The sequence below is a fragment of the Micropterus salmoides genome, unplaced genomic scaffold, assembly GCF_014851395.1.
Source record: "Micropterus salmoides isolate LMB-PRFRI ecotype aquatic unplaced genomic scaffold, ASM1485139v1 Ms_hic_scaffold_12, whole genome shotgun sequence".
NCBI classification, from domain to species: Eukaryota; Metazoa; Chordata; class Actinopteri; order Centrarchiformes; family Centrarchidae; genus Micropterus; species Micropterus salmoides.
The window spans coordinates 29,699,002-29,726,898 of record NW_024040263.1 but is presented as its reverse complement, the minus strand read 5'-3'; the positions used below and the strand labels follow the sequence as shown (position 1 = coordinate 29,726,898).

The 27,897-nt window shown below is 40.4% G+C and overlaps 4 protein-coding genes across 4 annotated transcripts; 1 reads left to right on the top strand and 3 right to left on the bottom strand.

Moving 5' to 3' along the window:
- Positions 1-309: 309 nt before the first annotated feature.
- Positions 310-15,900, bottom strand: LOC119899750 (rho GDP-dissociation inhibitor 1-like). The gene is made up of 6 exons (XM_038714447.1): positions 15,777-15,900; positions 12,445-12,633; positions 9,741-9,824; positions 6,144-6,220; positions 4,409-4,472; positions 310-2,251 (listed from the first exon to the last, which is right to left on the bottom strand). Exons 2-6 carry the CDS (start codon positions 12,629-12,631, stop codon positions 2,052-2,054), a joined length of 612 nt encoding a protein of 203 aa, XP_038570375.1. The 5' UTR covers positions 12,632-12,633; positions 15,777-15,900; the 3' UTR covers positions 310-2,051.
- Positions 15,901-16,325: 425 nt separating this feature from the next.
- Positions 16,326-19,098, bottom strand: LOC119899749 (THO complex subunit 4-like). Its single transcript, XM_038714444.1, has 6 exons — positions 18,800-19,098; positions 17,700-17,855; positions 17,467-17,614; positions 17,288-17,354; positions 16,902-17,097; positions 16,326-16,800 (listed from the first exon to the last, which is right to left on the bottom strand). Exons 1-6 carry the CDS (start codon positions 18,989-18,991, stop codon positions 16,786-16,788), a joined length of 774 nt encoding a protein of 257 aa, XP_038570372.1. The 5' UTR covers positions 18,992-19,098; the 3' UTR covers positions 16,326-16,785.
- A 2,940-nt stretch (positions 19,099-22,038) lies between these two features.
- anapc11 (APC11 anaphase promoting complex subunit 11 homolog (yeast)) lies at positions 22,039-24,025 on the top strand. Its single transcript, XM_038714443.1, has 3 exons — positions 22,039-22,200; positions 22,322-22,439; positions 23,676-24,025. The coding sequence occupies exons 2-3, from the start codon at positions 22,331-22,333 to the stop codon at positions 23,819-23,821; spliced, it is 255 nt and encodes an 84-aa protein (XP_038570371.1). The 5' UTR covers positions 22,039-22,200; positions 22,322-22,330; the 3' UTR covers positions 23,822-24,025.
- A 521-nt stretch (positions 24,026-24,546) lies between these two features.
- On the bottom strand, positions 24,547-27,680 carry ppp1r27b (protein phosphatase 1, regulatory subunit 27b). The gene is made up of 3 exons (XM_038714442.1): positions 25,952-27,680; positions 25,669-25,819; positions 24,547-25,226 (listed from the first exon to the last, which is right to left on the bottom strand). Exons 1-3 carry the CDS (start codon positions 26,178-26,180, stop codon positions 25,103-25,105), a joined length of 504 nt encoding a protein of 167 aa, XP_038570370.1. The 5' UTR covers positions 26,181-27,680; the 3' UTR covers positions 24,547-25,102.
- Positions 27,681-27,897: the final 217 nt, after the last annotated feature.

Below are 27,897 nucleotides of genomic sequence, written 5' to 3'. Positions count from 1 at the left end.
AGGGTCAATGAGTGTATTCTGAACAGCTGTCGAAATCTTTCCCTATGATTGTGGTTGTGTACTGAACCACACTGAGTGATGAAAGGCTCTTCTCAGGTTGACATTTCTGTAGTATACATTCTTTATTCTAATATTTTGAGATATAGATTTACCATGAGCTGTTCGCTGTAATCATAAAGGGTAAAACCAAAAAAAATATTTTACTTTGCATACTAAATCTAGAAGATAAAGTTTCACTTTTTGAAGTAAATTAAGGGAAAGAAACTGACATTTTCGGAGATATATTTGCAAAAAACAAGTGTTAAGAGGCCAAGTTGAGCAAAACCTTTATTGACTGAGAAGAGCAATCACAAATGATGATAGAATATACAACCCCACCAGCATGCCAGCGTTTTCATAGAAACTGTACAATGTGAAGGAATGTATGGAGCAGGAATACATAATTATCAGACAAAACAACAAAGAAAGTTTACATCCATATGTTCTGGTACAGTACGAGTCGACTTCAATTTAATGTTACTGGTCAGTTGTGTTTTAAAACCCTCATTAAATACTGAGCATGTGTTTCCGTAGTAGTGTCACCCGACCCCTCTGGGTAAAAAGGCTGAAGGCCTGGTCAGTTTTCTCTCAGCACTACCAGCGTCTCTCTGTAAGTGAGACCAGACACCGCCGAGGACTCCGGCAGCAGCAGACGGCGCCCGGCTCAGCCTCCTCCTGTGCTTTCTCTGGTACTACTCCTCCACACGTGGGATCTCCTGACTGCAGGCTTAGAGTTTAGAAGCAATCTGAACGAGCGAGGGGTGGCTTTGTAGGGGGGAATGATGTACATTAAGGCAAAAGGGGAACAACAAAAAATTTCAATAAATGTTAAAAAAAAAAAAGGCTATATTAGAAATGTTTGTTTTTCTCCACATGATCATAGTTAGTGCTAAGGCCTCGTGGCTAAAAGAAACGAGTGCGCCGAGTTTCATCAATACTGATTTTCACTGGGTTTGATATGCTTCCTCCAATTCTTAACATTCAGCCCCCTCCAACTACATGGTAAGTTTATTTTGGGGGTAGTGGGCGTGTGCAGAGCTGTATCTGAGGAACCTGTATAAACAATCTCTACTACAACAGGGCTACAGATGGTTATTAGTTGGTAGCGAGTGTAAGCCCTTGTTATACAGACTACCTGATAGCAAGCACTTCTCCTACACACAAGGCATGCTAAGTAGACATGAACAGGTTTAGACATTAGTTGATACATAAGGCAGCTTTTTACCCTTATACTTTTTACTCCCATGTTCACTTTGGCCCCAGTCCCATTTGAAGGGGAGTGGGTGAATACATTTAGGGAAGGGAAGGAGGCGGCGAAGAGCAGATGTGAATGAATTGTTTTTCCAAGGCAGGTATTGGTAATTATATCAAAAGACAGCAAGCAAGAAAGGGGGGGGGCACATGGATGTGGTGGGGCCTTCTATGAACACAACAGCTGACTAACAGTGATGTGAATACAATCACATTACACAACCATCGATACAATTATATAAAAAAAAAAGGCAAACAAAAGTTGATTGTACAGTTGCTTTTCCACATGTACTTCATACTGCGAGAGGAAGACACCATTCTGGAGAGGTGGAGGGCGGGGTTAATCTCTTCAAGCAGCAAAAACCCGGAACAAAAGAAAGATAGAGGGCTGGGTGTGAGGGAGTAAGGTGCTACATGGCACAGCTCAGTGGGGGGTGAGTGAGGATGGCTTGTGTGCAACCAATGAAATGTTGAGCAGGTAAGGGAGGTGATAGATAGATGGATGGACGGACGGACGGACGGACGGACGGACGGGCGGACGGGAGGAGGGGGGGCTACTGCTTCTGCTACTGCTGCTGACAGAGAGGTGAGGAGGATGCCAAGGTGTTAAAGAGAACTAAGGCATGAGAGCATGAAATACACAACAAAGTATAAACAAAGAAGGCAGAAATGGTGGACACATGTTGGGGATGGGGGGTGGCTGAGGAACACACGGGGCTGGGGGAACTGTAGTCCCTCGCCCACAAAGAAAAAGGCCTCTTTTAGTCTTTCCAGTCTTTCTTGATGTTGAGGTTCCACTCCCAGGACAGGTGGTCGTGCTTGTCATCGTCAGTAAACTTAGATTTGATGACGTAGTTGCCACGGGCCAGCACGCCTTTCGGCGCCTCCTCCATCGTAGTCAGGAAGTCATATTCAGCAGGACGAGGCCCGTAGCTGCCCACCATGTAGTCTGATTTATCAACTGTTAACACATGAGAATGGAGATTATGGTCAGAGAGAAAAAAATTAATCTGTAACGCAGGCTTGTGGAACTCTACTGTAGGGATGAACTCTATTCCTCTATAAGATATTTCCTCGTTTGTATATACACAACATTTATTTAATCAGGTGATCTCTTTTACAAGAACGACTTGAGTACAGCAGATAGAAAGACACAAACAGCCAGAGATAACAAAAGGACATCAAATACAGTCACTCAATTCATTTGTAGATGAAAGTTTTATTTTATCATTTGGTGGCGGAGAGCACTTTTTTGCACCCTGCTCCAAAATCTTCAATAGGTGTGAAACTGGGTTGGGATCTGGTGCATGGAAGCATCTGCTTTTTAGATTTTTCTACACTCTTTTAGTCCTTTAATTTAAGAAACGACGGGAGGAAGTGATGGGAATGACAAACAAGTGTCCCTGACTGGAGTCAAAACCAGGGATGTTGAGGTTTGGGATCAGCACCTTTTAACCCCTCAGCCACCGGGGTGCCCGTCACAATTTCTGTCTTTATTGTTTCGTCTTAGGTTTTTATTCATTATAGAATTTTGACCTAATTTTTAGCTAACCAGTGGGTAAGTAACATGAAAGTTCACCTGAAATCGAAATAGTGAAACATCACTTTAAAGTGACCTGACAAACGTATGTTCATATCTTCTAAAAGGTCTTCAGAGATACATCAGTATCAGCAGGACTGTTAGCAGTGGTATTTAAGAATTAGGACCACATTCATGTTTTAAGATGTTCAATGTGCAGAACTGAACAACTGAAGAGAAATCTATGGTTGTTCAGTCAAGACTTGTTTCAGGGTTTCTGCAGGTTTCACCTAGTTAAATTGAAGACTTTTTAAAAAAGGAAATGCAGTTACAAAATTACTTTCAAAGTAAATAAATGTATTCAAATGTAACAGTACTGAACACACATTAGATGCATTGTTGAAGAACAACATACAAGTGTTTGAGAGCGATGTGCTCATGTGTATTTCTGATGTGGCCCATTCTGCGTCCAGAACTGCCAAACTGCTGCGTTTATGTGTGTTTATTTCTTTGTTCCTCTCTCTGCGCTGGAGTTCTTTAAGAACTTAGTGGCTTGATCCAGATTATTATTAAATTGGTTGAATTTTAATAAGAATGTGTTTATTCATATAGTGAATCAAGCTTATTACTTCAATATATTTACTGCAGATCTGATGTTAATATTTTACTCATTAATAGGGACGTTGGGCTAACGTTACTGTATGAATGAGCAGTTAGAGATAATGATAGTAATTATATACATAAGCCTTTATATGGCTGGTCTGGTTGTATACTACTCGGGAAAGATTGTGAAAATGGAAGGATTTCGCCGGAGTAGTGGTGATTACATATTGACAACATATTTCTGTGGTTTTTACATGGCTTGAATTTGGTTGTGGGCCCAGGGGGGTTTATATAATGATGATATACAGTAATCAAGAGGTGAATTTGTGCATTAAACTTCGTCAAATAATGCAAGCCAGGCAGCCTTCCGTGTTTGAGAACGCTACGCTGTTTTTTAATGGCCCGTTAGAGGGCTGCAGCGCCGCAATAACCAGTCTAGTTCAAATGAACGAAATTACTCAAAAAAAGATTAGTTCATTTTAATGAACGAGATTTGAATGAACGAGTCTGTCAAAAGACTCAAACTTGCCATCACTAAGTCAGACTTGGTAAAGTAACAGCAACTTTAGCGTTTAACTGAAATCATGATTGATTATTGAGTTGAAGGCTAGCAAAAGTAAGCCACAATTCTCAGCAGTAAATGTACACACATTTGTACACGTTTGTTGTTGCTGTTTTTCTGCCTGGTTGGGCCGTGAGTTTGTGTTTTGATGTCACAGTCATGAGTTACACAGCTGATCCCGGTACAGAGGGGAGGGGGCGCCTCCAAGCAAAATAATTTCTTATAGGATTACTCGATGAAATAATCTGTAGAATACTCGATTACTAAAATCATCGTTAGCTGCAGCTCTAGTACAGACAGATAACAGAAGGAGACAAGCATAGAGAGCTCACATTTCAAAAGAGTAATTCAGCTTCGTAACTAAGAACATTTACATTTTAAAGAATCTGCCTTTCATCCTTTCAAACACATCTATACCGCAAGTGTTTACTTACTCTTCATTCCTTTCCTGTATGTCTGCTGCACATACTTCAGACCCGAAACAATCTCCCTGTTCACCTGCGGAGACACAATCTTTGTTCAAGAGAACAGCTGTGTTGTGCTTGTGTAATAAGTTAGAAATTAACAAGGACTTGAAGCAAAGTATCCCAGAAACATTATAAAATGTAAAAGCCTCAATGTATCAATGAAATCTCAGAGATCTAAAAAACAATATTGGTGTCACATTGAATCAACTCTGGTGTATTGGAACATTCACATTTTCAGAAAGGCTGTGAATAACAAGGACAGATACACTCATTCCATGATAAAACATGTTTCCTATATACACACTACCGTTCAAAAGTTTGGGGTCACCCAAACAATTTCATCTTTTCCATGAAAACTCACACTTTTATTCATCAAATGCAAAATGAATAGAAAATATAGTCATGACATCGACCAGGTTAGAAATACTAATTTTTATTTTGAAATAATTTTGTCCTTCAAACTTTGCTTTCGGCAAAAAAATCCTCCATTTGCAGCAATCACAGCTTCGCAGATCTTTGGCATTAAAACTGTGAATTTGTTGAGGTAATCTGAAGAATTTTAACCCCACGCTCCCTGAAGCACCTCCCACAAATAGGATTGGCTTGATGGGCACTTCTTACGCACCATACGGTCAAGCTGCTCCCACAAAAGCTCAATAGGGTTGAGATCTTGTGACTGCGCTGGCCACTCCATTACAGACAGAATACCAGCCGACTACTTCTCCCCTAAATAGTTCATAGTTTGGAGGAGTGCTTTGGGTCATTGTCCTGTCCACAGGGTATGGGATGGCGTAAAATGGCCTTTCTTATTCAAAATCCCTTTTACCTTGTACAAATCTCCCACTTTACCAGCACCAAAGCAGCCCCAGACCATCACATTACCTCCACCACGCTTGACAGATGTCAGGCGCTCCTCCAGCGTCTGTTCACTTGTTCTGATCTTCTTCTGTGTGATCCAAACGCCTCAAACTTGGATTCATCTGTCCATAACACTTTTTTCCAATCTTCCTCGGTCCAATGTCCGTGTTATTTTGCCCATCTTAATCTTTTCCTTTAATTGGCCAGTCTCAGATATGGCTTTTTCTTTGCCACTCTGCCTAGAAGGCCAGCATCCCGGATTTAATGGAGCTGCCAGTTGAGGACCTGTGAGGCGTCTATTTCTCAAACTAGAGACTCTAATGTACTGTCTTCTTGCTTTGTTGTGACCCTGGGCCTCCCACTTCTCTTTCTATTCTGGTTAGAGCCCGTTTGCGCTGTTCTCTGAAGGGAGTGGTACACACAATAGTAGGAAATCTTCAGTGTCTTGGCAATAGCTCGCATGAAATAGCCTTCATTTCTCAGAACAAGAATAGACTGTTGAGTTTCAGAAGAAAGTTCTCCTTTTCTGGCCATTTTGAGAGCCCACAAATGCTGATGCTCCAGATACTGAACTAGCTCAAAGGAAGGCCAGTTTTATAGAACACAGGAGTGATGGTTGCTGGAAATGGGCCTCTGTGCACCTCTGTAGATATTCCATTAAAAATCAGCCGTTTCCAGCTAGAATAGTCATTTACCACATTAACAATGTCTAGACTGTTTTTCTGATTAATTTAATGTTATCTTCATTGATTAAAACTGCTTTTCTTTAAAAAATAAGGACATTTTCTAAGTGACCCCAAACGTTTGAACGGTAGTGTATAGATGTAGCTACAGCAGCTCTCACCTTAAAGCTGATCTTTATTTTGTATTCAACTCCCTCCTTCAGAACAAAGGCCTGCTTCTTAAAGGCTTCCAGGTCTCCTGTTGTGCACCAAAAGGGGACAAAAGCACAGGCATCATTATTTACTCCATTATACTCACAGTGATGCTGATCATAAGGGGAATTAAGGACCAAACCAAACAATACTAAGACTTGTTCTATGTTTTCTTTACAGTTTAAGTTTGGAGTCTGTGTGACATCATACTTTCACTTTTTCCCCCAGGTGTTTCGAACAGTTTCGCATCATTTATAACCAGTTCTTCTACCTTGTCAGCCATTAGCCGTAACAAAACATTTAGAGAGCGAATGCATCCACATACATGATACTATAGACTAAATAATACATCTGTATGCAAGATTTTCTTTCTACAGGCCTCTGAAATCATCCGGCAGCCCCCTGGGTGCTGACCACCACTTTCAGTTCCCAAGACCCTAAAAACAGTCTCTTGATTTGTGTGTTAGCTTCCAGTACATTCCTGCTGAGTTGAGGCCACAGTAATACAGCATCAGATGGGTCTGGCACAGAGGAGCTGCATTGATTCCTTTACTGGCAGCGATCTAACTCACTGACTAAGTTTCTATTACTTGTCCTGAGCAGCAACTTAACAAACAAACTGAAGATGCATTTCACTAAAACAAAAAACAAGCTGTCTGATGCCACACATGTGACTTCTCCTGACTTTTGGGGGATTTTGCCTTTACACATTGAGGTACTAGCTATCATAGTGGCTTGCAGAAGTATTCATACCCCTTGAACTTTTCCACATTTTTTTCTCGTTACAACTATAAATGTAAATGTATTTTATTGGGATTTCATGTAATAGACAAACACAAAGTGGCACATAATTGAGAAGTGGAAGGAAAATGATGACATGGTTGTTTTTTTCCCCCCCAATCTTCTTTGCAAAACAGCTCAAGCTCAGTCAGACTAAATTGAGTGTGTCTGTGAACATCAGTTTTCAAGTCTTGCCACAGATTCTCAATGGGATTTAGTCCTGGCTTTGACTGGGCCATTCTAACACATGAATATGCTTTGATCTAAACCATTCCATTGTAGCGCTGGCTGTATGTTGTCCTGCTGGAAGGTGAACCTCCGCCCCAAGTCTCAAGTCTTTTGCAGACTCCAACAGGTTTTCTTTCAAGATTGCCCTGTATTTGGCTCTGACCAGCTTCCCTGTCCGTGCTGAAGAAAAGCATCCCCACAGCATGATACTGCCATTTTTTTTTTATAACCTAACCCTGCTTTAAACTTCTCCAAACATTTATTCCTGATCTGTCTGGTGTATTCATTGGGCACAAATATTCTCTAACAAACCTCTGAGGCCTTTGCAGAACAACTGTATTAATACTGAGATTACACACACAGATGGACTCTATTTACTAATTAGGTGACTTCTGAAGGCAATTGGTAGCACAGAGTATCAGTGTAGAAGGGGGCTGAATACTTTTGCACGCCACACTTTTTGAAAACCATGTATCATTTTCCTTTCACTTCACAACTATGCACCGTGAAATCCCAATAAAAGACATTTACGTTAGTGGTTGTAACGTGAAGAAATGTGGAAAGTTCGAAGGGGTATGAATACTTTTGCAAGCCACTGAAGGTAGACCTAGAGCAGCAACTGTAAAATTTACAGCCGCAAAGTCACTATATAAACTCAATAATATCTGAATGCAATCATATCTAAATATCAATAAAATACATCATAGTTCATCAAAACGGTGAAGTTTAAAGTCAGCGTCAGTCCTTCCTCCTCCTCCTCCTCTGCTGATGTGATTCACTGCCTGTAAGTACGGCTACTAGAGAGGGGAGTGCCTGGTTTGTCTCAGCCAGCAGCTGAGTTTACAACAATGTGGCAGATTTTAAGATGTGTGATAAACTAAGCTAACAGAGCGACAGCTTTCGCTTTAGAGCTTGTTTGTAACAAATCGTTATTAGCCGAGATAGCGTGCTGCGTAAAACAGAGAGGACGAGAGACTGGGAACAAGGCAGATTCATAGCTTTCTACATGTTGACACGTTTATGCTTGTCGAGCAGGTCTATTGATTATTAGTATTGGCTTTGTACTCGTGAGCTGTCACAACACAAAGTAATCTTGGTGTCATCTTCACTTCAACTGGTTCACTTCACGGTGTCCACCACAGCCTCTCTGATCTGCCGTGTGTGTGCGTTTGTGTGTTTGGATCATAAATACTATGGTCTTTAGCCCAAGAGTCTGTTTAATACCGTGTTTTGGTGCCCATCCTTAAATTAAATTAGCCTAGAACCTTTAAAAGGGCGAATTCCTCTGTTTAGCCACAAAAACTTCTCCAGAATCCCCAGAAACAGCCTGAGATACAGAGACACTTCATCTGAGTACAGTTCCAGTCCTGATGTACTCATTTATTACGATGGCCGTCAGAGCTTTCAGTATTGGACCTTGAGGACAAACCAAAGCCTCGCAACGGCTACGACTTGTGTACAATATTTATTCACTATAAACAAACACTCCTCACTAGTATAAATATTAGGGATAGAAAACTTGGGATGACTATTTTAATGTTACTACTGTTTAAATAGAGCCGATGTCCAAAAGGTAGAAAAAGAACCAGCAGATCAGTACTACTTGGCGGACAGGCGTCTGACCTTTCTGGTGCCCTGCAGGTCTCCAACATCAATTCAAACATCCCAGTCACACTAAAATAACATTTCATGACTGTGTTCCTAAGTCTCAAACAACGAGGTTGGCTTTTTATCTGTCTAACTTGCCAGATCTTATTGGTTCTTTAACATCAATGTGTCAAATAAAAAAAACTATTAAAAATATATTACTGACTTTTAGTTCATAAGGGGACATCAGGGACCTTTCATTAAAAAGCATGTTTAGCTAAAATTACTGGCAGGGACATTCAAAAACCCACAATTAGTCCAACTCTGTTTTAATTGTATTTACAGGGTGAGCAATCATTATTTTTAGTAGGAGAACCAGAAGTGATGCAGGGAAAGGACAGAATGTTCTGGATGGATTTAAATTGAGGCCAGCTGGGCCTGAGCAGCTACAGAGGCGGGGGTCTTCACTGCTAAATGGTCACTGGGAATATCGGGAGTACATTTTTACAGTAATCAGCCAAAATGAAAAAAAGAATCCAGTCTTTGTGCCTCCTCTATACTTCTCCATCTCTGTAAGCAATCAATGAATCCATATACATTTCCAGCATGCTCAGCATATATTCAAACCGTTACAGACGGATCTGTAAGTACTGTTGGATGAAAATCAAAACAAGCAGAGTCAGTGCTGGGGTCGATAGCGATGCTATATTTGAGTGGGACAAATATAGTTACTAGGCAAACGATACGGAAGAAAACGTTCGTCCTCTGTGTTCAGATGATGTAAAGATGCAGAATGTGCCGGGGTAACTGTAGATTATCAGTTCCGCTGTTGATGTTTGGCCTCTTTCATTTGACGTACACGCTCCACAATTTGTCAGAATGATTTGTGGACACCCACATTGCTGACTAACATTTAACTAAAGAAGTTTGATCTATTCCTGCTTTATAAACCAGCCCGAACAGTGTCTCACCTTGCAGGTCCAGGACCAGGGGGTTTGGGGCGGTTTCACAGATCAGAGACATCCGGATCACTTGGACATTGGGAACATTGGGATCTGAGGCGGGATCAAAGAAATAGATAGTTCAATAAAGACAACCAAGACAGTTTTAAACATACATCCCCAAACGTGACATTTTAAACACTATATATTTACAGTTCCTTTCACAGCTTTCACTGCGCAGTGTTTTCACCAGAGAACCCATAACAGTGTATGTGTGTAATTAATGTACAGGTATTTATTGTGACAACACTTTTGTAGACACATGCAGACAACTGCACATGCCGTGCAACGAGCAGCTGTCTAAGAGACTGGGCTCGGGGGAGCTGAAATCAGGACAGCTCTGCTGTAGTCGGGACAGTCTCTGCATTAATTAGACTCTAGTTTATTTTCAGTCCCACTGACGCAACCTTCACTGAGAGACAGCATACTGATCTGGGGTTCAACCAGAATATACTAGGTTACAGCTCTCCGTGAATGCATGCATACAGAATACACACAACTCCCTCTGGCAGTCTGATTTAGTTTACAGAAAATCTGGAAAGAGTCGCAATATTGCACCTTAGCCATCTAAATCTCCATCCGACTTGAAATGAAATCTCTGTCGTGACTTACATCAAGTCTTATATAGTATAGTATCAATCTTTTCCAAGACAAATGTCTGTTTCTATCTCTGTAGGCAATCAGTGAATCCAAATGAATTTACAGCACCTGCAGCACAGAGTCAAACCCTCACTGACAGAAATAGACATATGTATTGGAAAAATAGAAAAGTTTGATACTATACCATAAACTACAACAAACACAAATGCTGTGACACAAACGAGCCATGAACTATTGTACCTCACAAACATCAGCTCCAACTGATTCCTCGTTTTTAATCCAAGTCACAGTTTGAAAGACCGCAATTTTCAAATCACAAAAGCTGAGACTGAAATGATAAACTTGTATAATTAAAAACGTATCACCAGAAGTAGAGGGTGAAAGGTGGCATTTCATCAGCTAAACGACAACGGTCACCAGCAGATTTACTTTAATGTTAAAGGTGGCTGATTATGATTTGTGTTATGTGTGTGACGGGTCAGCCAGAGCTGTGTACAAACACCAGATTTGTTTTCTCAGCGCACACAGCTAGCGGACTTTGAGATAGTCGCTGAATTTGACACAAAGACATGTATAATCTCAAACCCCACCTTTAATTCTACATGTAAATAAATAAATGTACTTTTAATTGTCACATACATGTAGTGAAATTCATTCTTTGCATTTAACCCATCACTCGAGCGAGCAGTGTGCAGCCACTGTGCAGCCAGTGACTGGAGAACCTAACATGTTTTTGATAGTGAGGAAACCCACGCAGACACGGGGTGAACATGCAAACTCCACAGAGGAACCCGTGATCTTTTTGCTGTGAGGCCACAGTGCCCATCCACTGGGCCACCATGCTTTATCGCCTTAAAACCAGTTTAGACCTTTAATATTCAAGGCTTTGAGACAGCTTGTTCAGTTAAATCTTGTCTACACAGGAGCCGCTTCGGCCGCCTTTATTCATTCATCTTACAGTTAAGATAAGCTTCTATTTAAAATAAATACAGGTGTCGACACAAGCTGTGTAACATGCACTAAAAACCCGACCAGTAGATACTTTAGGCTTCATGTCTTCTTTCTTCCGTTTAACTTACGTAATTACCGTAAAACTTTGAATAATAGCCCGGGATTTTTTGGCTACAATCACTGAATTGACCCTGCCTTTATTTGGGACAGGCCTTTAATTCCTTTTGCACAAAACTGAAACTACTATGAAACAGTTTATTTATTTCAAACAGAATAATACTTGTATAAAAACTATCAAATACACATCATTCATTTGGTCTAGCTCCGACAGGCTGCTTATGCGCTTTTATTTTGAAGTAACATCACGACAACAACACGGTGCAGGATGAGAGAAGTTAGCAGACAGAGAGCGACGGACTTCACATGACAGGATTCATTACTTGGATTAATTTTTATGAAAAGCTGTTTTGATTCTTTTGATGGGTGGACCCTCACAGACTAAAGGAATATAAATAATCAAGGAACGGACACATTCGGGCTTAACAAGCGGACCTACCAAGCGCTTCAAAGGTAACGGCAGTCATAATTTTTTTTCTCTCTTGAACCAGGCAGGTTACACCAGTAAATCTATAAGAATTAGACTTTGGGGCTCGTTGTTCCCCTTAAATGAACTATTGAATTGTGGAGAATCTAACCGATGTGTAAGTTAGCATGTTCATACTGACACATTGACCATACGTTTAAGCATTAATATTTGTATTAACGATCTAAGCAGGTTAGAAGCAGCTACAGCTAAAGACGACCCCGCGGGGTTTAAGAGGTTTTATACATCCAAAGAAACTGGATAAATTCATGATCACACTTGGTACCAACAAATCACATTTAATACAGTAATTCCTTCATTTACAGAACATATTTGCAGCTCTAATCATAATAACAATATTGGTTGGAAAAATATAGCAGATATTTTTCTCAAACTTTTTGTAGATTACACTATAAATGCGTTTGTGCATCCAAGCTACTTAAACTAAGACAACTATCTATTTAACCACACGCATTTTATGTTTCTTGCTTTCTACTCTCTCTCTCTCTCTCTCTCACACACACACACACAAAGCATTACCAGCCTCAGAGACCCCAGAGCCAAGCAGGGCTTCCTTGTATTTGCGTAGACTCTCATCATCCTTATCCAGGTCTTGGATCTCTTTAAGTGACTTCTGGGCTGGTGGCTTGTAGTTCACAGACTCTGGCTCCTCATTTTCAGCGGCGATGGCTGCTAGCTGCTCCGGAGTCACCTCATCCTCAGCCATGTCTGGAGACAAAGTCGGTACAGGAGGAGGAAAGGTAGGGGGCGTTAACGGCACATTTCCTTTGTGCACATCAAAACACAAGATTAATATCAAATGAAGACTCAAGAAGAAAATGATCAGTGAGTTTAAATTAATGCTAAGCCAATGGGTTTAAGTTTCATTTTGACAGCAAATCATCTTATTTGTTCAGTCTGTATTTCCCTGAGGCAGGGCCATCCCTTGCTAAGGAGGTTAGTGTTGGAAAGAAATCCCTTTGTTGGAACATGACGAGTAACAAAAGCAGGAAGAGCTTTGTTTATGCCAAAAGACATTCACGTTATGGCCATCCCACCCACAGCTCCACACAGGCGCAGCAGGCCCCGAGTCCCTCGTTCAGACTGAAGTAATGCAGACATTTGAACCGTTATAATTTGTGTCCCTTCCTTAAAAGTTACATTCTCCTACACCACCTTAGTGTTGGTAGTTTACCTTTAATCACTTAAGTGAAGCAATTTTAATACTGTAAATAATTATAACAAGCAATTTTGAAGTCTGCTACTCCATGAGGGTGGTTCTGTGTACAACACTAATTCGCAGTAATGTGGAAAAACCAGCAGAGGGAATTAAGGGTGTAAACTCTCTATGGGCTTCTGAGTCTAATCCTTCACTGGAGTGCCATATTCAGCTGGCCTGAACCAATGGCACTGAAGACATGTGTGAAGACTTGCAGAGGGCAGAAACACCAGCGGACATTTAACATTCAGCTGGAGCTGAAACCATTAGCCGAATCATTGACAGGTCGATCAAAAGAAAATCAGCGACCATTTCAATAGTCGATTAGGTCTTGCAGCCAAAAAGCCAAACAGTCTGTGCTTTCAGTTTCTCAAACGATCAGCTGCTTTTCTGTATTTTATAGTTCTTAACTTAATATAAGTGAGTTTCAGACTGTTGGTCAGACAAAGACTTTTTAACTATTTTCCAAACCACACAATTAATGAAGGAAATTAATCAGCAGATAATTCGGTATTGAAAAGAACTGATAATCCATTAATCTTCTAATGCTGTTCCAAATGTCCAAGAGTTCATCGCACAAAACAAGCAAAACTGTGTCTGCTTTTTTTTTTTTTGCAAAAATTATTAACTAATTAATCAAGAAAATAAATGTTAGCCACAGACATGCATTCAGCTGAACGAAACATAACTATGAGCTAATTTTACCTTCATCTCCCCAGACACTATTAATTATAATATTTTAATACCTACCTACTGCGGTTTACATTATACAATGAGGGATTGAAATGCTTTCAGCAGCCACCTTCAACCACAGTAAATTGTGAAAGTGAAAGTTTTAGGACATGATAGGACTGCGTGATTATTGTGATTATTGACTGTTGTGATTATCACTCTCTCTCCTCTTCCCAGCCCAAACTAGCAGGTGTCAGAGGAATCTCAGCAAGCAGTAAAGCAGGGCCCAAATATAAAATACTATTTTTCACATTTTCACCGCCATACACACAAACACGGGCACATGAAAGAAACCTTTAACAAGCAATTACATATAGGTTGGAAAGCATCTGTAAAATATTCTTATGCTCAAATTTAATCTAAACTGGTTGCACTTTTTTTTTTTAATTAAATATCCCATTTTCCATCTAAGAAACATTTTCTTTCAATTTTGAACATCGTTATGTAGAATCAAGTTCTCTGGTATCTTTGGGTGATAACAATGTGACTTTAAATATCACATCACAACCTTTATGGAAATGACTGCGTAGACCCAGTAGAGGATGGGTCAGATAATAAAACACTGCAGCAAAGGAGTCCAGACTCTTTTATTTGAACATTCCTTTGTTCCCCAAATGCACTCTATTGTTTTGCATAAGTAAAATTGATGTCTGCAAGAGACAACATTTGAATTAAGGCTGTTTGTAAGAGTTGCTGGTGGGGGAGGTGCTGCAGCGTGAATGCATTATGTAACTACTGGCATTGAACCTTGTCACTGTGGTGAAAAATCAAGAAGTTCCTCTTCCCTTCTCTTTAGGCAGGAAAGGCTTTCTGTGCATGGCTGCTGTAGCAGGAGGTTGATCTTGATTAGACACGTGAATTGGTATGTGTTTTCATGACATACCGCTTTGAATTCCTTAAAGTCTGTCTAATTTCTTAATCATTCTGTTGATCCATTTGAACAGTCGAAAAAAGAGGCTCCATCAAGGGCTGTCATGCAAAATATATGATGAATATTATAAAATTCCAAGAATCCAGAAACTTTAAATTCACATTAACAGAGGATGAACACAGGAGGCTGGAGTCTGACTGACTCACTTAAGTTTTTCTCTTGTGTGTGGCCTAGTCTAATTTTGAGTAAACCTATTTTAGTATTAAACAATAGCCAACTGCAGGGAAACAGCACTACCTATCCAGTCTCTTTGGGTCCCTGCTGGCTTACAAAGAACAAACAACAATTGTTAAGTAACACAAGGTTATACGGACGAGATGCAAACAAAAGAAATGGGGTTTCCCATTGTGAAAAATGTGTGTAGCTTACGTTTTCACCGGCACATCAATGTTACAAATCGCAGCTTTGGAAATCGGTGCAACTGAATACAGCGTTTCACAGAAATAAGTAAGCTGTGATGACACGATTATGCATCTTTTGCAAATGCTACTGAATTACGCATCGCTCACTACAAATGTATCAAGTCGACATTACTGTCGAAAGGCTAACCCGCCGCTACCATCCCGACAAACAGTACCGTCAGTTTCCATGTAGTGACTGAGGTAGCTAGCTAACGGTCCCACTGTACTCTGGCATCTTTCCCCCCCAAAAAATGACTCACATACCGCTTTTGACAGCACGCCAGCACAGTGCTATCTGCAGAAAGTTAACTAGCCGGAGTGATTAAATTGATTTTTACTCAACAATGGGGCTGAACTTTTCTCGGCGCCGACCCTGCCGTACAGGGTGGGACTGAAGAGAGGGGCTAGCTCGTTCGCTGGGAACAATCCAGCCCAGCTAACCAGAGCCTGCGGCTAACGTTAGCCTGACAAGTTGTCATCAGTTGACGAGGAGCAGGAGTGAAATATAAACGGTTTCCCCGGTGTGCGCCGGGCGGGGTTGTTCTAGAAAAAGGTTATATTAGCTGCCTTTCGATCTGAGGAGACTCACCTTTATATTAAATGTAGTGGTGATTTCAGGTGCCTTTGCAGTAAGTGCGTTCGTCGCTCGGCGCTCCTGTGTAAGTATGGCGAACAACGGAACGGCGCCGCCCCGTGCGCCGCCCGCGTAACACAGTTCCGGGAATAGGTCCGTGCACGCAAGTGACGTGCACTGCGGTGCCGCACGGTACCGAATAATCCCGTTATACAAGCAATACACACTATGTATTTTTTATTTTTATTTGCCTACTGCACTAGAGTTTAAGGAATTACAGATACGATTCTCTTTTAATTCATTAAAATCACTTGTTCTCACTAAACAAGATAACCAGGATAATTATGATCATTATCTACTATAAAGATGCCTGAACGGTGGTCAAGCATGTGTTTTACAAAGTCAACTCGCAGAATGAGACTAACTTTTGATAGAACAGACAATCAAGAAATATACACAATAACTCGCACAATTCTGTTTTCATTGGGCCACCTTTGGATTTCATTTGTTTTTAAAAGCAGATGTCTCAGGAGGAGAAATGTCAAAATAATCAAACACCAGAAGGACGATCCAATATAATTATTTATGTACAAAACTCATTGAAATGTCCATGTGTCAAGTATACAGTACCAAATGACGACAACTATGACTATGCTATGTAACATTTTTAACATTAAAGCAGTCTGTGAAACCACTGAATCATTTTTACGTGACTTAAAAAAAAAAAATAGTATTTAAAAATCAATTATGTTGCAGGCTTAAAGACACTGTCCATACATTTGGAAAAGAGCACAGGAGCTGGTGGCCTGGGAGAAAAATCCCCAAGACAAAACTTCCCCAGAAAAAATGGCTACAAAAATACTGAGAAATATTTATAAAAAAAGAAAAAACAGAAGATAAAGGTCCACACAATAAAATGGCTTCAAAACATAATGTCCGATCTATCATCTCTGATCAACCAGTGTTTAAAAATTAAAAAAAAAAAAAAAAGTAGGGACAGGAGCAGCATCCGCTCTGAGTGCTTTTAGCTGGTGTCCATCTGAAATTTAAAACATAAGAAACAGAATTATTATATCATCAATGTTCACAGTACGGTGAGAATACAGAATAAAAATAACTGGTTACAACCAGAGTACATACCTTAGCATTGTAAGCATCCAACTGGGCATCCAGCTCCTCGGCAGAAAGTTGGGGTCTGTTTCCACTTCCTCTTCCTCTTCCCCTTCCCCTTCCACCTCTGAAACCTCCACTGCCGCCACCTTGCCTCCTGTCACTCCTGTCACTCCTTTCAAACGTGGGCTGTCCAAGTCTGCTCCGGTCAAAGCCTCTGTTTGAACTGCAAAAAGATCCGGGAAAAATTAACGTTAACAACCTCTAATAACTGGCACGTACGTGTTGTGACTGTTAGTGACGCCAGCTCAGCATATAAGAGTTTGTCCACTGTCTCTATAATTTCCAATTATGGAGCTTCCCAAACTCAATGTATTCGTACACTCAAAGTGCATGGCCACTTTTACCTGACTTACCTTTGCATAGATTGTCTACTCTGTGTGTCAACCTCTGAAGTCACTTGCTGGATTTTCATGGGTCGGCCTAAGAAATAAAACACAATTAAAGTTGAAACCTGTGAGCGACACTTGAGCTCTTCTCAAGCAACCAACCAAAGTACATCAATGTCTTTGTAGCATGACACTCGAATACTCACCATCAAGTGGGACACCGTTATAGTGCTTCATTGCTTTAAGTGCATCCGCTTTATTTTCAAAGTGAACATCCGCAGTTCCTTTACTGCGACCAGACCGGTCGTAGTGTACAGATGCCTTCTGTAATGTCCCAAACTCTACAAACAACTCCTGGGAAGCAAAACAGGAACGTCAGTCATGTTAACAACAACAAGTTGATGCTAGCAAAGTGGATTAACTGGGTTTAGTACATTACCCTGACATCCGAGTCGGAGACGCCGAAGTCCAGATTGGAAACCAGCAGCTTGCCACTACTTTCTACACTTCGTTCTGCTCCTGCACTTTGTCCTCTGTGTCCACCAGCGTGCTCCTCAAACATGTCATGCTGCCATTTGTCTGGTAACTCTCTGGGCTGTGAAGAGCAACAAAAGACAATTGTTCCACATGTTGGTGATAATTCACAATGGGTGGACTGGAGAGCAGATAATTATTTGACCACAAAAGCCAACATAGGTGAGTGATTGTCACATCTGTAGGCCATCCAAAAGGCTTGACCAAGATACCAGGGCTGAAACAACCATGTCCCCACACTGATGAGGCTGCCCACCACTGTAGCATGCGCAGCCATTGAGAAGAAGTCACTTCACTTAATAAATCGTGTAATTTGTCCAGAATATCTGAAAATGTCTTTAGAATCAGGCATCATTCAGGTTTTTTTCCCTTTTTAATCTTCCAGTCCCATCAAGGTGGTGATTTTGCCTGGAGTAGATGAAACCCATTCAAGTCCTTCGAAAACTAACAAGGATTTAATGAAGCAACATTTTCACTGTGGCCATTGTTCAGAGTCGTGTTTTTCCATTGTTAGAAATAAACGTTTTTGGGGTTGTTTTTTTTTTTTTTTTTTTGCTGGTTAAATTCCATGCAAGGACACTGGCGACCAGTACCTGATCCTCCTCACCTGACGATTCAAGGGACAACTTCTGAAAGCAGCCATCTTGAGCAAACATCCATCCGAGCTAGTCTCACACGGGGCCATGTTTTTGCGACAACGACGACATTAAATTAACCCGCTGCTTCTGGCGCTGTTAATGCAGAGTGGACCGCGGCCCACAGAGAAGACATGTGAAGTTATTCGGACGAGGTTTTGTCCCCTTTCAGGTAATTTCAGGACCGCTAGTAGAGTCTCCCCTGTTGCTGCTAAGTACGCTAGTTAACGTTGGGGAAGTCCGCTATCACGTAAAAAGCTAACCACGACGGTTAAACAATCAACAACGCCTTTTTTATTTCTTTTTTTTTTTAAACACCTCGCCACGCTACTTTCATTTCGGTTCAGTTTCAACTGCTTCTCTTTCATACCCGGGTGTACGGTGTGGTTCTGTTGTTTCTCTCACGGTTGAAGTTATTCTGTCGACTCCGCGGCGGCCTCGACGATCCACCGGCCCGACCTGAACTTCCACCCGACCGGGACGATCCTCCTCCGCGGCCGCTGCCTCCTTTCTTGTTCAGCTTGATAATGTCGTCCAGAGACATGTTCATCTTATCCGCCATCGTGGTTTCGGGGCTTTTAGCGAGCGCTGAAGACGAACAAAGAACTTTCGGCGTTGAGAAGCGGTTGTTGATGAGCGGCTGTCTCCGGTGGCGCGGTGTTAAACCAGCGGATAGTGCGTAAATACTTTGCGGAAGTGACGCCGCACGAAGTCCCGCCCCCTCTCATTTCACCCAAAACTTTATTGATCAGTGTGGGACCATACAGACTTATTATTAATGCCCCTTGTCCGTTGCAAAAGTACATGTATCTGCTCAAAAATGCAAATTACACATATAGTCAATTACATATTACATTGCCAGAAGCTCAAATTAAATTAAGTTATTTTATTATATTTAGACATTTTATTGCTTTCGACTGAAGCAGGGTTTGGATCCAGTCCATTTTGATTTGTGGATGTGGAATTTTCCAAGTATGATGAGGAGCTGCACAATATAGTTAATGTATCTGGACCATGAAGTGCAAAATATAACATGACATCAAATTAGGGCTGGGCGATGTGGCCAAAAATATTAACGTGATAACAACAATAACATAACATTTGATATCGATAATTATCACAATATATGTCATGTCATTATTTCTTTCAAGTTTAAAGGCTGATTTTTGCTCCTGATAATAGAAGAAACCGGATGCTTAAATATATATATATATATAACACACTGAACCTTTAAAACTATTAATAAAATACCAAACAATGTCAAAAAGTGGATCACTTAACAAATCTGAGGTAGAACAATTAAAGGTATATATATATATATATATATATATATATATAGAGAGAGAGAGAGAGAGAGAGATTACAGACTGAACCTTTAAAACTATTATGATAAAAATCATAGTCAAATAGTAAATCTTTTTTCAGTCCCTTTTCCTCAGAGCTAATTTGTTTGTGTTTCAAATGAATTAAACCAAATATTTATTGACAATATATTGAACATTTATTATATTGTTATTGAGAAAAATTATATTCCGATAATTATCATTATTGTTTTATTGCCCAGCCCTGCACCAAATACATTAATTCGTATACTCTTACCCATTTTTCTGTTAATAAAATGTTCCAGATCTTTCCAGAATACATAAAGGATAAAATATAGTTTCTCTTTCTAAATTGCAAAAATCACAGTTATAATCAATGTTAAGTTTAAATCTTTGTAACACTCCTTTGGCGGGGTAAATACAATGCTGAATCTCAAAGTTCTCTTCTTTTACCTTATTATTAATACAATATTAGTTAAGAATAGTACATGCCTTTTCCCACTGTAAGTCACTCACAATAGAAGACCAAAAGAACTTTGCTGCAGAGAGTATGGTATAGTCCAAAACATTTCTTATGTTGGTTACAGCACAACTTATTCTCAATATTAATTCCTTCTATTAAAAAAAATATTAGAAACAATGTTTTTTTCTGTGAAATAAACATTTCTCAAAAATCGAAGAGGGCCTGCAGGAATAGCTTCATAAACAATGGCATGTTCTTTGGGTGTGACTGGAATTTTGAATTTTTGAAGGAATTCTGAATATGAATTCTTTATTATCCATTCTTGTTTAAGAGTTGTCCAACTAGAAAAATTCCATGAGCAATAAAAAAGTTTGTACATTTTGTACAAAATGTCTTTATTATTCCAAATAAAGTATCTATGAGGACTGAAGGTATGATTGTGTGCAAGTGTCCAGGCCTGTTTGTGGAAGTTAGCTAATCTAATTGGGATTTTGTCAACAGAAAAGTTACATTTTAAAAAGAAATTTATACCACAAGTAGATTTAAACAAGTATGCAGGAAAAGCATTCCAGATACGGTTGGGATTCTTCAGAAATTCTATAATCCATTTAATTTTAAAGGTATTATTCAATATACTAAAGTCCAGAATCTCCAGACCGCCTTGTTTTAAACTTCTTCTAATAATTTACTTTCTTAGATAATGGGGCTTTTGTCTCCTGATATAATCATAAAGTATTTTATCTAGCTTCTTAATAACATTGGTTGGGATGCTAAGTGATAAAACAGACATAGATATCCCCTCTGCTTTGGACAAAAGGACCCATATATAGAAATATCTCTAATTTACCATGAGTTCACTTTCAATTTAGTTTTTTCAATAATGGGGTCAAAATTGGTTTTATATCGTTGCTCTACACTTTTACATTTATTAATGACGTGAAAACACAGCAGACTACTGATTGGTCAGAGAGAATCGTCACTATTCACTCCCTCGTCATTGCGCACGCCTGACAGAGGCCAGCAGCATAAAGTTTTGTAGGCTAATTCTAAGGGAAATAATATCAGTTCTGCTGTGTCAAGTGTACGTAAGTAAGTGAAATTACAGAAAAGACGCTCAGCTCCTCGTCCCGCTGCTTAAACCCAAGAAAGAGCAGCTGGGAGGCAGGTGAGATTCTGCAAGTCCTTCAAACTCAGTGATTAGCTTCCTCTGGTAGCAGTGTCAGCCTTCTCTTTGATATAAACACAAGTCAAAAGGTCAAACCCTTATTGCCTGTTGGCGCCACAGAAGGGGGTTCTGACCTCTGCTGGTTGAGCTCTCACATAGCAAGAAGGCCTATAAATATGATACGAAACTAAAAATATGAATGAAATAATAGAAACTTAAATAAAAAGGCTAACTGTTATCGTAAGCAACATATAACATTAGTTCACTTGTCTTAATCTGCAAGGTGACAGAAATTATATACATTCACACACTGATGGCACAGCCACCGGGAGCACTTTGGGATCCATATAGAAAATTCTCCCTCAGAAACAGAAAACAAATGTCCTAACTGACCCAGGGTGAGGGGCAAGGGGGCAATTAAGCGTCTAGAGGCAGGAACACAGGCCCAGAGTTCTTAGGTCCATGGCCAGAGGCCCAGACAGGGGGGCCACAGGTGGGTGGTCCATGCCAGGTGTGAGGAAACTAAGGCAGAGTAGTAAAGGGGCTGAACAGAAAAATTATCTGAGTTATTTGCGCCCAACCGGCTTTGACCTAAATTGACTGTAGAGGGCAGCGTTTCGACACCCGGCCGGCCGGAATTTCTGTAGAAGAAGAAGATGGACTTTTTTTTTTTTTTTCCTTCCCCCGGGTTGCTACAGTTAGCTAACAGCTACATGTGGTTGACTAACATCAAACTGGCCATAACATGATTTCTAGCTTGCAAAGAAAGTTTATAACTTGACTCTTGTTGGATATCGGAAGGACTCGTTAAACGCTGACTAGTAAGTGAACTAATATATCTGAACAGCGAGCACAGAGTTAGCTGTCAACATTAGCTCCAATGCTAACGTTTAAGGGAGTGTGTTGTTGACTTTGGTTACTGAGTGTTTCTGCTCTTAACAGACGCGGACGATGAAGGTAAAGATCCGACAGTGGAACGGTGTGGCCTCTTGGTTGTGGGTGGCCAATGATGAAAACTGTGGGATCTGCAGGATGCCTTTCAACGGCTGCTGCCCAGACTGTGAGTAGCTTAGCTAGCGTTATGCTGCGGGTGACATAATTGTGCGTAACGTGCCTGGCATCAAATGTCACGAACTTCCTGCAGGTGGACCTTCAGGTATTCAACCACAATTATCAACACCGCATTTCACGTTGAAATTAAATAATTATGTAGCTTTAGCAAGGATTTATTTCGGGGTAAACATATCTGGTATGTTCTTTTACAACAGTGTGTTAATTTGCAGTGCTTCACACAAAATGCTATACTCCTAATTTTTGCCTCCTTGTATAATAACATCACAACATCTATATGTTTAATGACTGGATTTTATAAAAAAAAAAAAAATCTGCAAAAGTCAGTATTTTAAATGAAGAACAACTTATTTTTATTTATTGAATATGCACTTTTACTGTACGCACACTGTAGATATTTGAAGTCTGGCATTAGGATGCATACTAACATAACGCCGGACTCTATACTGAATTATCTCTATTTATCATTATCCAGCATAATGCATGAAAGGATTGTGGCTGTGCACGCAAATACTTTCTAACCTAACCTGTATCTGCCACAAAATATGTTTTATTCAAGCACTTGGATATTTCAATCACTTGTAATATTGCAGTAGTAATCTAAACTACAGTAATACTGTATTGCTGGAAAGAGCTTAACATAATTAAACCACAATTTACACTACTGTAACAGACACCCAACACATTCCAACATTTTGACAGTAACTAAACAGAGGGGTGAAGTAAAGTAGTCAGCCGTTCTGTTGAAATGCTTTCGACCAGGAAAATGTTCTTAAAACAGTGAATTGAAAATCATTTTGGCTCTTTGCATCAAGACCTTTGAACATTGTGAAAAGTGTTGTGACAGCTGAACCAAAGCCAGATAATGTGCTTCAGCAGTAAGTTTTTCCTTGACAGGCCTTTAATTTATTGGTATTAAAGGTGCACATTTGAGGCCTTTTCATTCAAATTCAAAATAATTTTTCATTTTTACTTCAGTGGGAGAAGTACTCAGGATATATAAATCATGATGGAAATTATTTAATAATTAATAATTTTTTAATTATAAATTTATTTTCAGTTAATATAGTGAACTTTAATAATTTACCAGTAATGAAGGTGTAATATACAGTATATGGCCTCAGTTTCCATTTATATTCAGTTGTGAGTATTGGTCATACAGTAAGTAAGAGTTACTGAGTTGTAATATTAAAGTATTGTAACTTTAATTAAACTTATTTTATAGGTAAAGTGCCTGGGGATGACTGCCCGCTGGTCTGGGGTCAGTGCTCCCACTGTTTCCACATGCACTGCATCTTGAAATGGCTGAACTCGCAGCAGGTCCAGCAGCAGTGCCCCATGTGTCGACAGGAGTGGAAGTTCAAAGAATGAACCTGTGGAGGCGGCACTGCTGCACGCCTGCAGAGACCGAGAGAGAGGCCTGTTAATGGATTTCTTTTTTTTTTTATCAGATGTGAATAAATATGTTTTTGTATTTCTCTACCTTCTGTAATGCAAAGTACATTTGGAAGCAATTGTATTCTGTTGACAGTTTTAGTATGTGATTAAATAAAGAAAAACCCTACATCACATGCACCCCATGCCTCCTGTTTTGCACGGTACATGTGAGTGACATGTTGTTTCATCAGTATGCTTGATTGCCCCAGAAGATTTGTGGCAGCGGTTTTGAAGCATATGACCTGAATTTCAATGTGCCGCTGACTGATTTTGACTTTAATCCCACTTAATGAGATTAACCAGACTGTTTTGTGTTTCCAGGAAGAATCTCTTGTATCAGATATTTCCTTTCAAATGGAATAGGAGATTTTATATATTTGATTATTTTGGTTCATATATCCATTCAGATTAATTTTTGTATTACTTTGAGTCTTTGAGGATGAAAAGTGGACTTTGTAGTATGGAGAAAAACTTGTTGAAAACAACACGTTGGCCATCAGTTATGATAAACTCTTTATAAATGTTGCAGACTTTAAGATGGCTGCACTTTCATGTGTTTACACTGAGCATGACCAGGAGGTAAAAGTGATTCTCGCACGCGTGTTCATCACAGCGCTTTATATGTTGAGACATAAAGGAAACTGAACACAACTAAAAGCTATTGTCTGACAAACTTTATTTTAAAAAGTAATACAAAGACTCATGAATACATTCAATACAATCAGAATTAAAGTTAAAAAATAAAAAAAACAGAGTGATTATAACTTCTGATTAACTGTAAACAGTTGGCAGTCAGCACAAGCCTGTATGGTTTGCCACTCTTAGCTTTCAGAGAGTTGCTAATGAGCTGAGTGGCAACACAAGTTTCAACATTCAGAAGCCATCCTAATTCCAGCGACATGCCATATAAAATCATTCATTAAGTTTACTTTAAAAAAAGACTGGAAGACCTCTCACAGGATATAGTACATCTGCCCTGCTGGAGATCAGAGGCCATCCCCTGCCAGCAGAAGTTCTCTCCTTTCAGGAGGCAGCAGCGGGCTCTGTCAGCCCTCCCTCCACCACACATCCACAGTCCTTGACACCCAGAGCTGAAGCAGCTCACAAAATCAGGATGCTGGACTGAAGTGGCCTTTTCTGGCTTTTCCCCGCAGAACAGACAGGTGACTGGTCAGTAGGTTTGAGACGAGATTGTGGCTTTAAAGCCAGATGTTCTCAGTCGTTGACAGCCAGCCCGAAGAGTTCCAGCAGCTCCTTGTTGTCTGGTTCAATGAGGTCAGCTGGCTTCTCTCCGCAGTCGTTCTCCAGCTCACGGTCGGCACCCAGCGAGAGAAGGTAGCTGGAAAAAACACAATATAGAGGAGATGAGATCTTGCTGGCCTGCCACACTAGCAAATCGAGGCGAGTATCTGCCATATTTCAGGTTCAGGAAGGTCAAGGGGGGTCAAGAATGCAGCAGATCCTCCAGCTTCTCTTACTCTGGTGTAGGAGAGCTGTAGAGCCAATGTATGTTTGTGGGGGTATGACGTATGCTACACATTTCAGACTACAGACCATTGCGGACAGCTTGTCCAATAGCTGACAAAAGCCATGTCCCCAGATTGGAAAAAGGGTGTGGTACTTGGTCTGGTATAGCCAGTAGCTTTTGGCTGCTAAATGATAGCTGTCAGACATGTTTAAGCCATTATCCTGTAATTGTCACATGTGGTAACAGTGGCTACTGTTTAACAAGTTACTTAGTCTTATGTTAAACTGAAATAGAGCAAAGTCTAGATGCTAACCGTGCAATATGTGGGAAGCCATCGCTGCAGGCCATGTGCAGTGGGGTCCATCCCTCTTCATCCCTCTGGTGGATATCTGCTCCGTAGTGGACTAGCAGCTTTACACACTCCAAGTTCCCAGACAGGACGGCCTCATGAAGGGCAGCCATGCCTACATAGAGAGGGCCAGTGAGAAACAACCTTTAATTCAGCATAAAATAATGATGTGCTTTAATAAGAAAGATTTGTAACTGTGTAAGACTTTCCTAGATTAGGCTGATGTAAATGTTTGTCGGGCTCTCACCAGAATGGTAGATGGTGTCCAGGTTGACTCTTCTGGCTCGGATGAAAAGTCCAATCCTCTCCAGCTCGCCGTGTCGCACATAGTCCTGGAAGACGATGTCATTGGGAAAGTGCACACTGCGGCTTGGCTTCAGCGAAGCTGAGCTCTTGCAGCTAACTGGGACACCACAGTCCTGGGTGTAAGCCTTGATCTTCATGCTCTGGGTCATGGGACACTGATAGTACTTCATCCTGGTCAGACTTGGACTTTCCTTAGTTCTAACAAAAAAAAAGTCTTAAAAATAAGCAAGGGCAGTTGTTTTCCTGCAGAAAGATCAAGCAGTGCTTCTCAGTGTGGCTCTCTTGCTGTCCAGTGTCCCCCTGTGTAACGACAGTGGAGTTCCTCTGAAGGCCAAGCCTCCCTGTGGGTGTCTTTATACTCTCTCTGTCTGACTATTTTAGGACGCAACACCTCACAGATCTAGTGACGAGATTTGGAAGATGAGTAGCCTCCTGGCCAGATCCATCTAGGCTGTCACAAGCCTCTGATACAGCTCACGTCTCCAGACTTGACAGCCAGTAACCTCTGCCTCTGTTGTCACCCCCACATACCCAGATGCTTCCCACTTAAAGATAGTGGTGACATCCCAAGAGCCGAGGCTGGAGGCTTCTAGTAAACACCAGGCAGGATAAAAATGGTTTAATGTTGGAGTGTGTCTGTGCCAGCTGCAGGGGCGTGGAGGGGTGAAGTGCTGTGTGTAGGATGTTGACTGTTAACTGCCTGACATAAACAGTCAGGAAAGGCTGCTGTCTTGATGGGTCATATTCTATCTTAATCGCTGATGTGAGACACAGGATGGGTGATGATCATTTCCAAATGACTGAATGGTTTGGGTCATCCTCTTTAGTGCTAATGGGAAATCAGCAATGCAACCTTAAAAAAGCACAAATGAAGAGTCACATTTTATAGACTGATCATTGAAAAGAACGATCTAGACATTAACTGAAAAATAATGAGTTTCAGCCCTGATTTCCAGTGTCGTGTCTGGCATCTTGTCTTACGCCAGTGTAACACTAAAGTGACAATAATGTTGCCAGGGCCTTTACTTCATGGTTTTACCAACCAGGGGAAGGGGTTACATTCTACAATTTACTACACAGGGCAGGTATTTTATAGGTTGCTCTGAGTATTTGACTAATTACATTATAACATTTCAAATATTACATTACAAGCGACTATTTAATATTTCTTCACAATAGTTTTACTCCTGGCAGTGTGGACCTTATTAGAGACCTCCTTTTTGATATTCGGTCCAACTTTTACCAGGGACCTGGCTACGGCCCTGAACGTAGCACAAATAAGTCTACAGCCATGTTAATGCCAGGATGCCAATATGCTCACACCAACAAACGTAATGTTGATGTTTAACAGGCATTCTGTTTACAATCTTAGTTTAGAGTGTTAGCTAACTAGCACTGAGTGTATCTGAGAATGATGCGAATATTATGCATTTAGTTTAGCAGATATTTGATCACAAATCAAAAGTATTAGAAAAAAATATTTTGGCCTGATAATGGCACTAGATAAAATGGGATCACCAAAGTCAGCGGGAGTCATCCTCTGTGCACAATATTTCATGGCAACCCATACATTATTTGTTGAGTTTCAGTCCAACATGACTGACCGGCTTCGACTGCCTAAAGCAAGCCGCCTGCAGATCATCAGTTGCTGCTTTTCTTTGCCTCAAATTATAGTAAACTGAACATGGGTTTTGGAGCTAGTATTAAAAGTTTAAGCCAGGCGGTTACTCTGTTTGGGATTGTTTACCAAGCTAATTTATAAATGATAGGTGTTCAGCATTACAGTACATAGATTCTTAGTCACTTTTGTTTTAGAACTGATACTTATTAAATAGTGATTAAGTGTAATGGCATTTTCTGATCCCCTTACTTGGAATTAAACAGTTG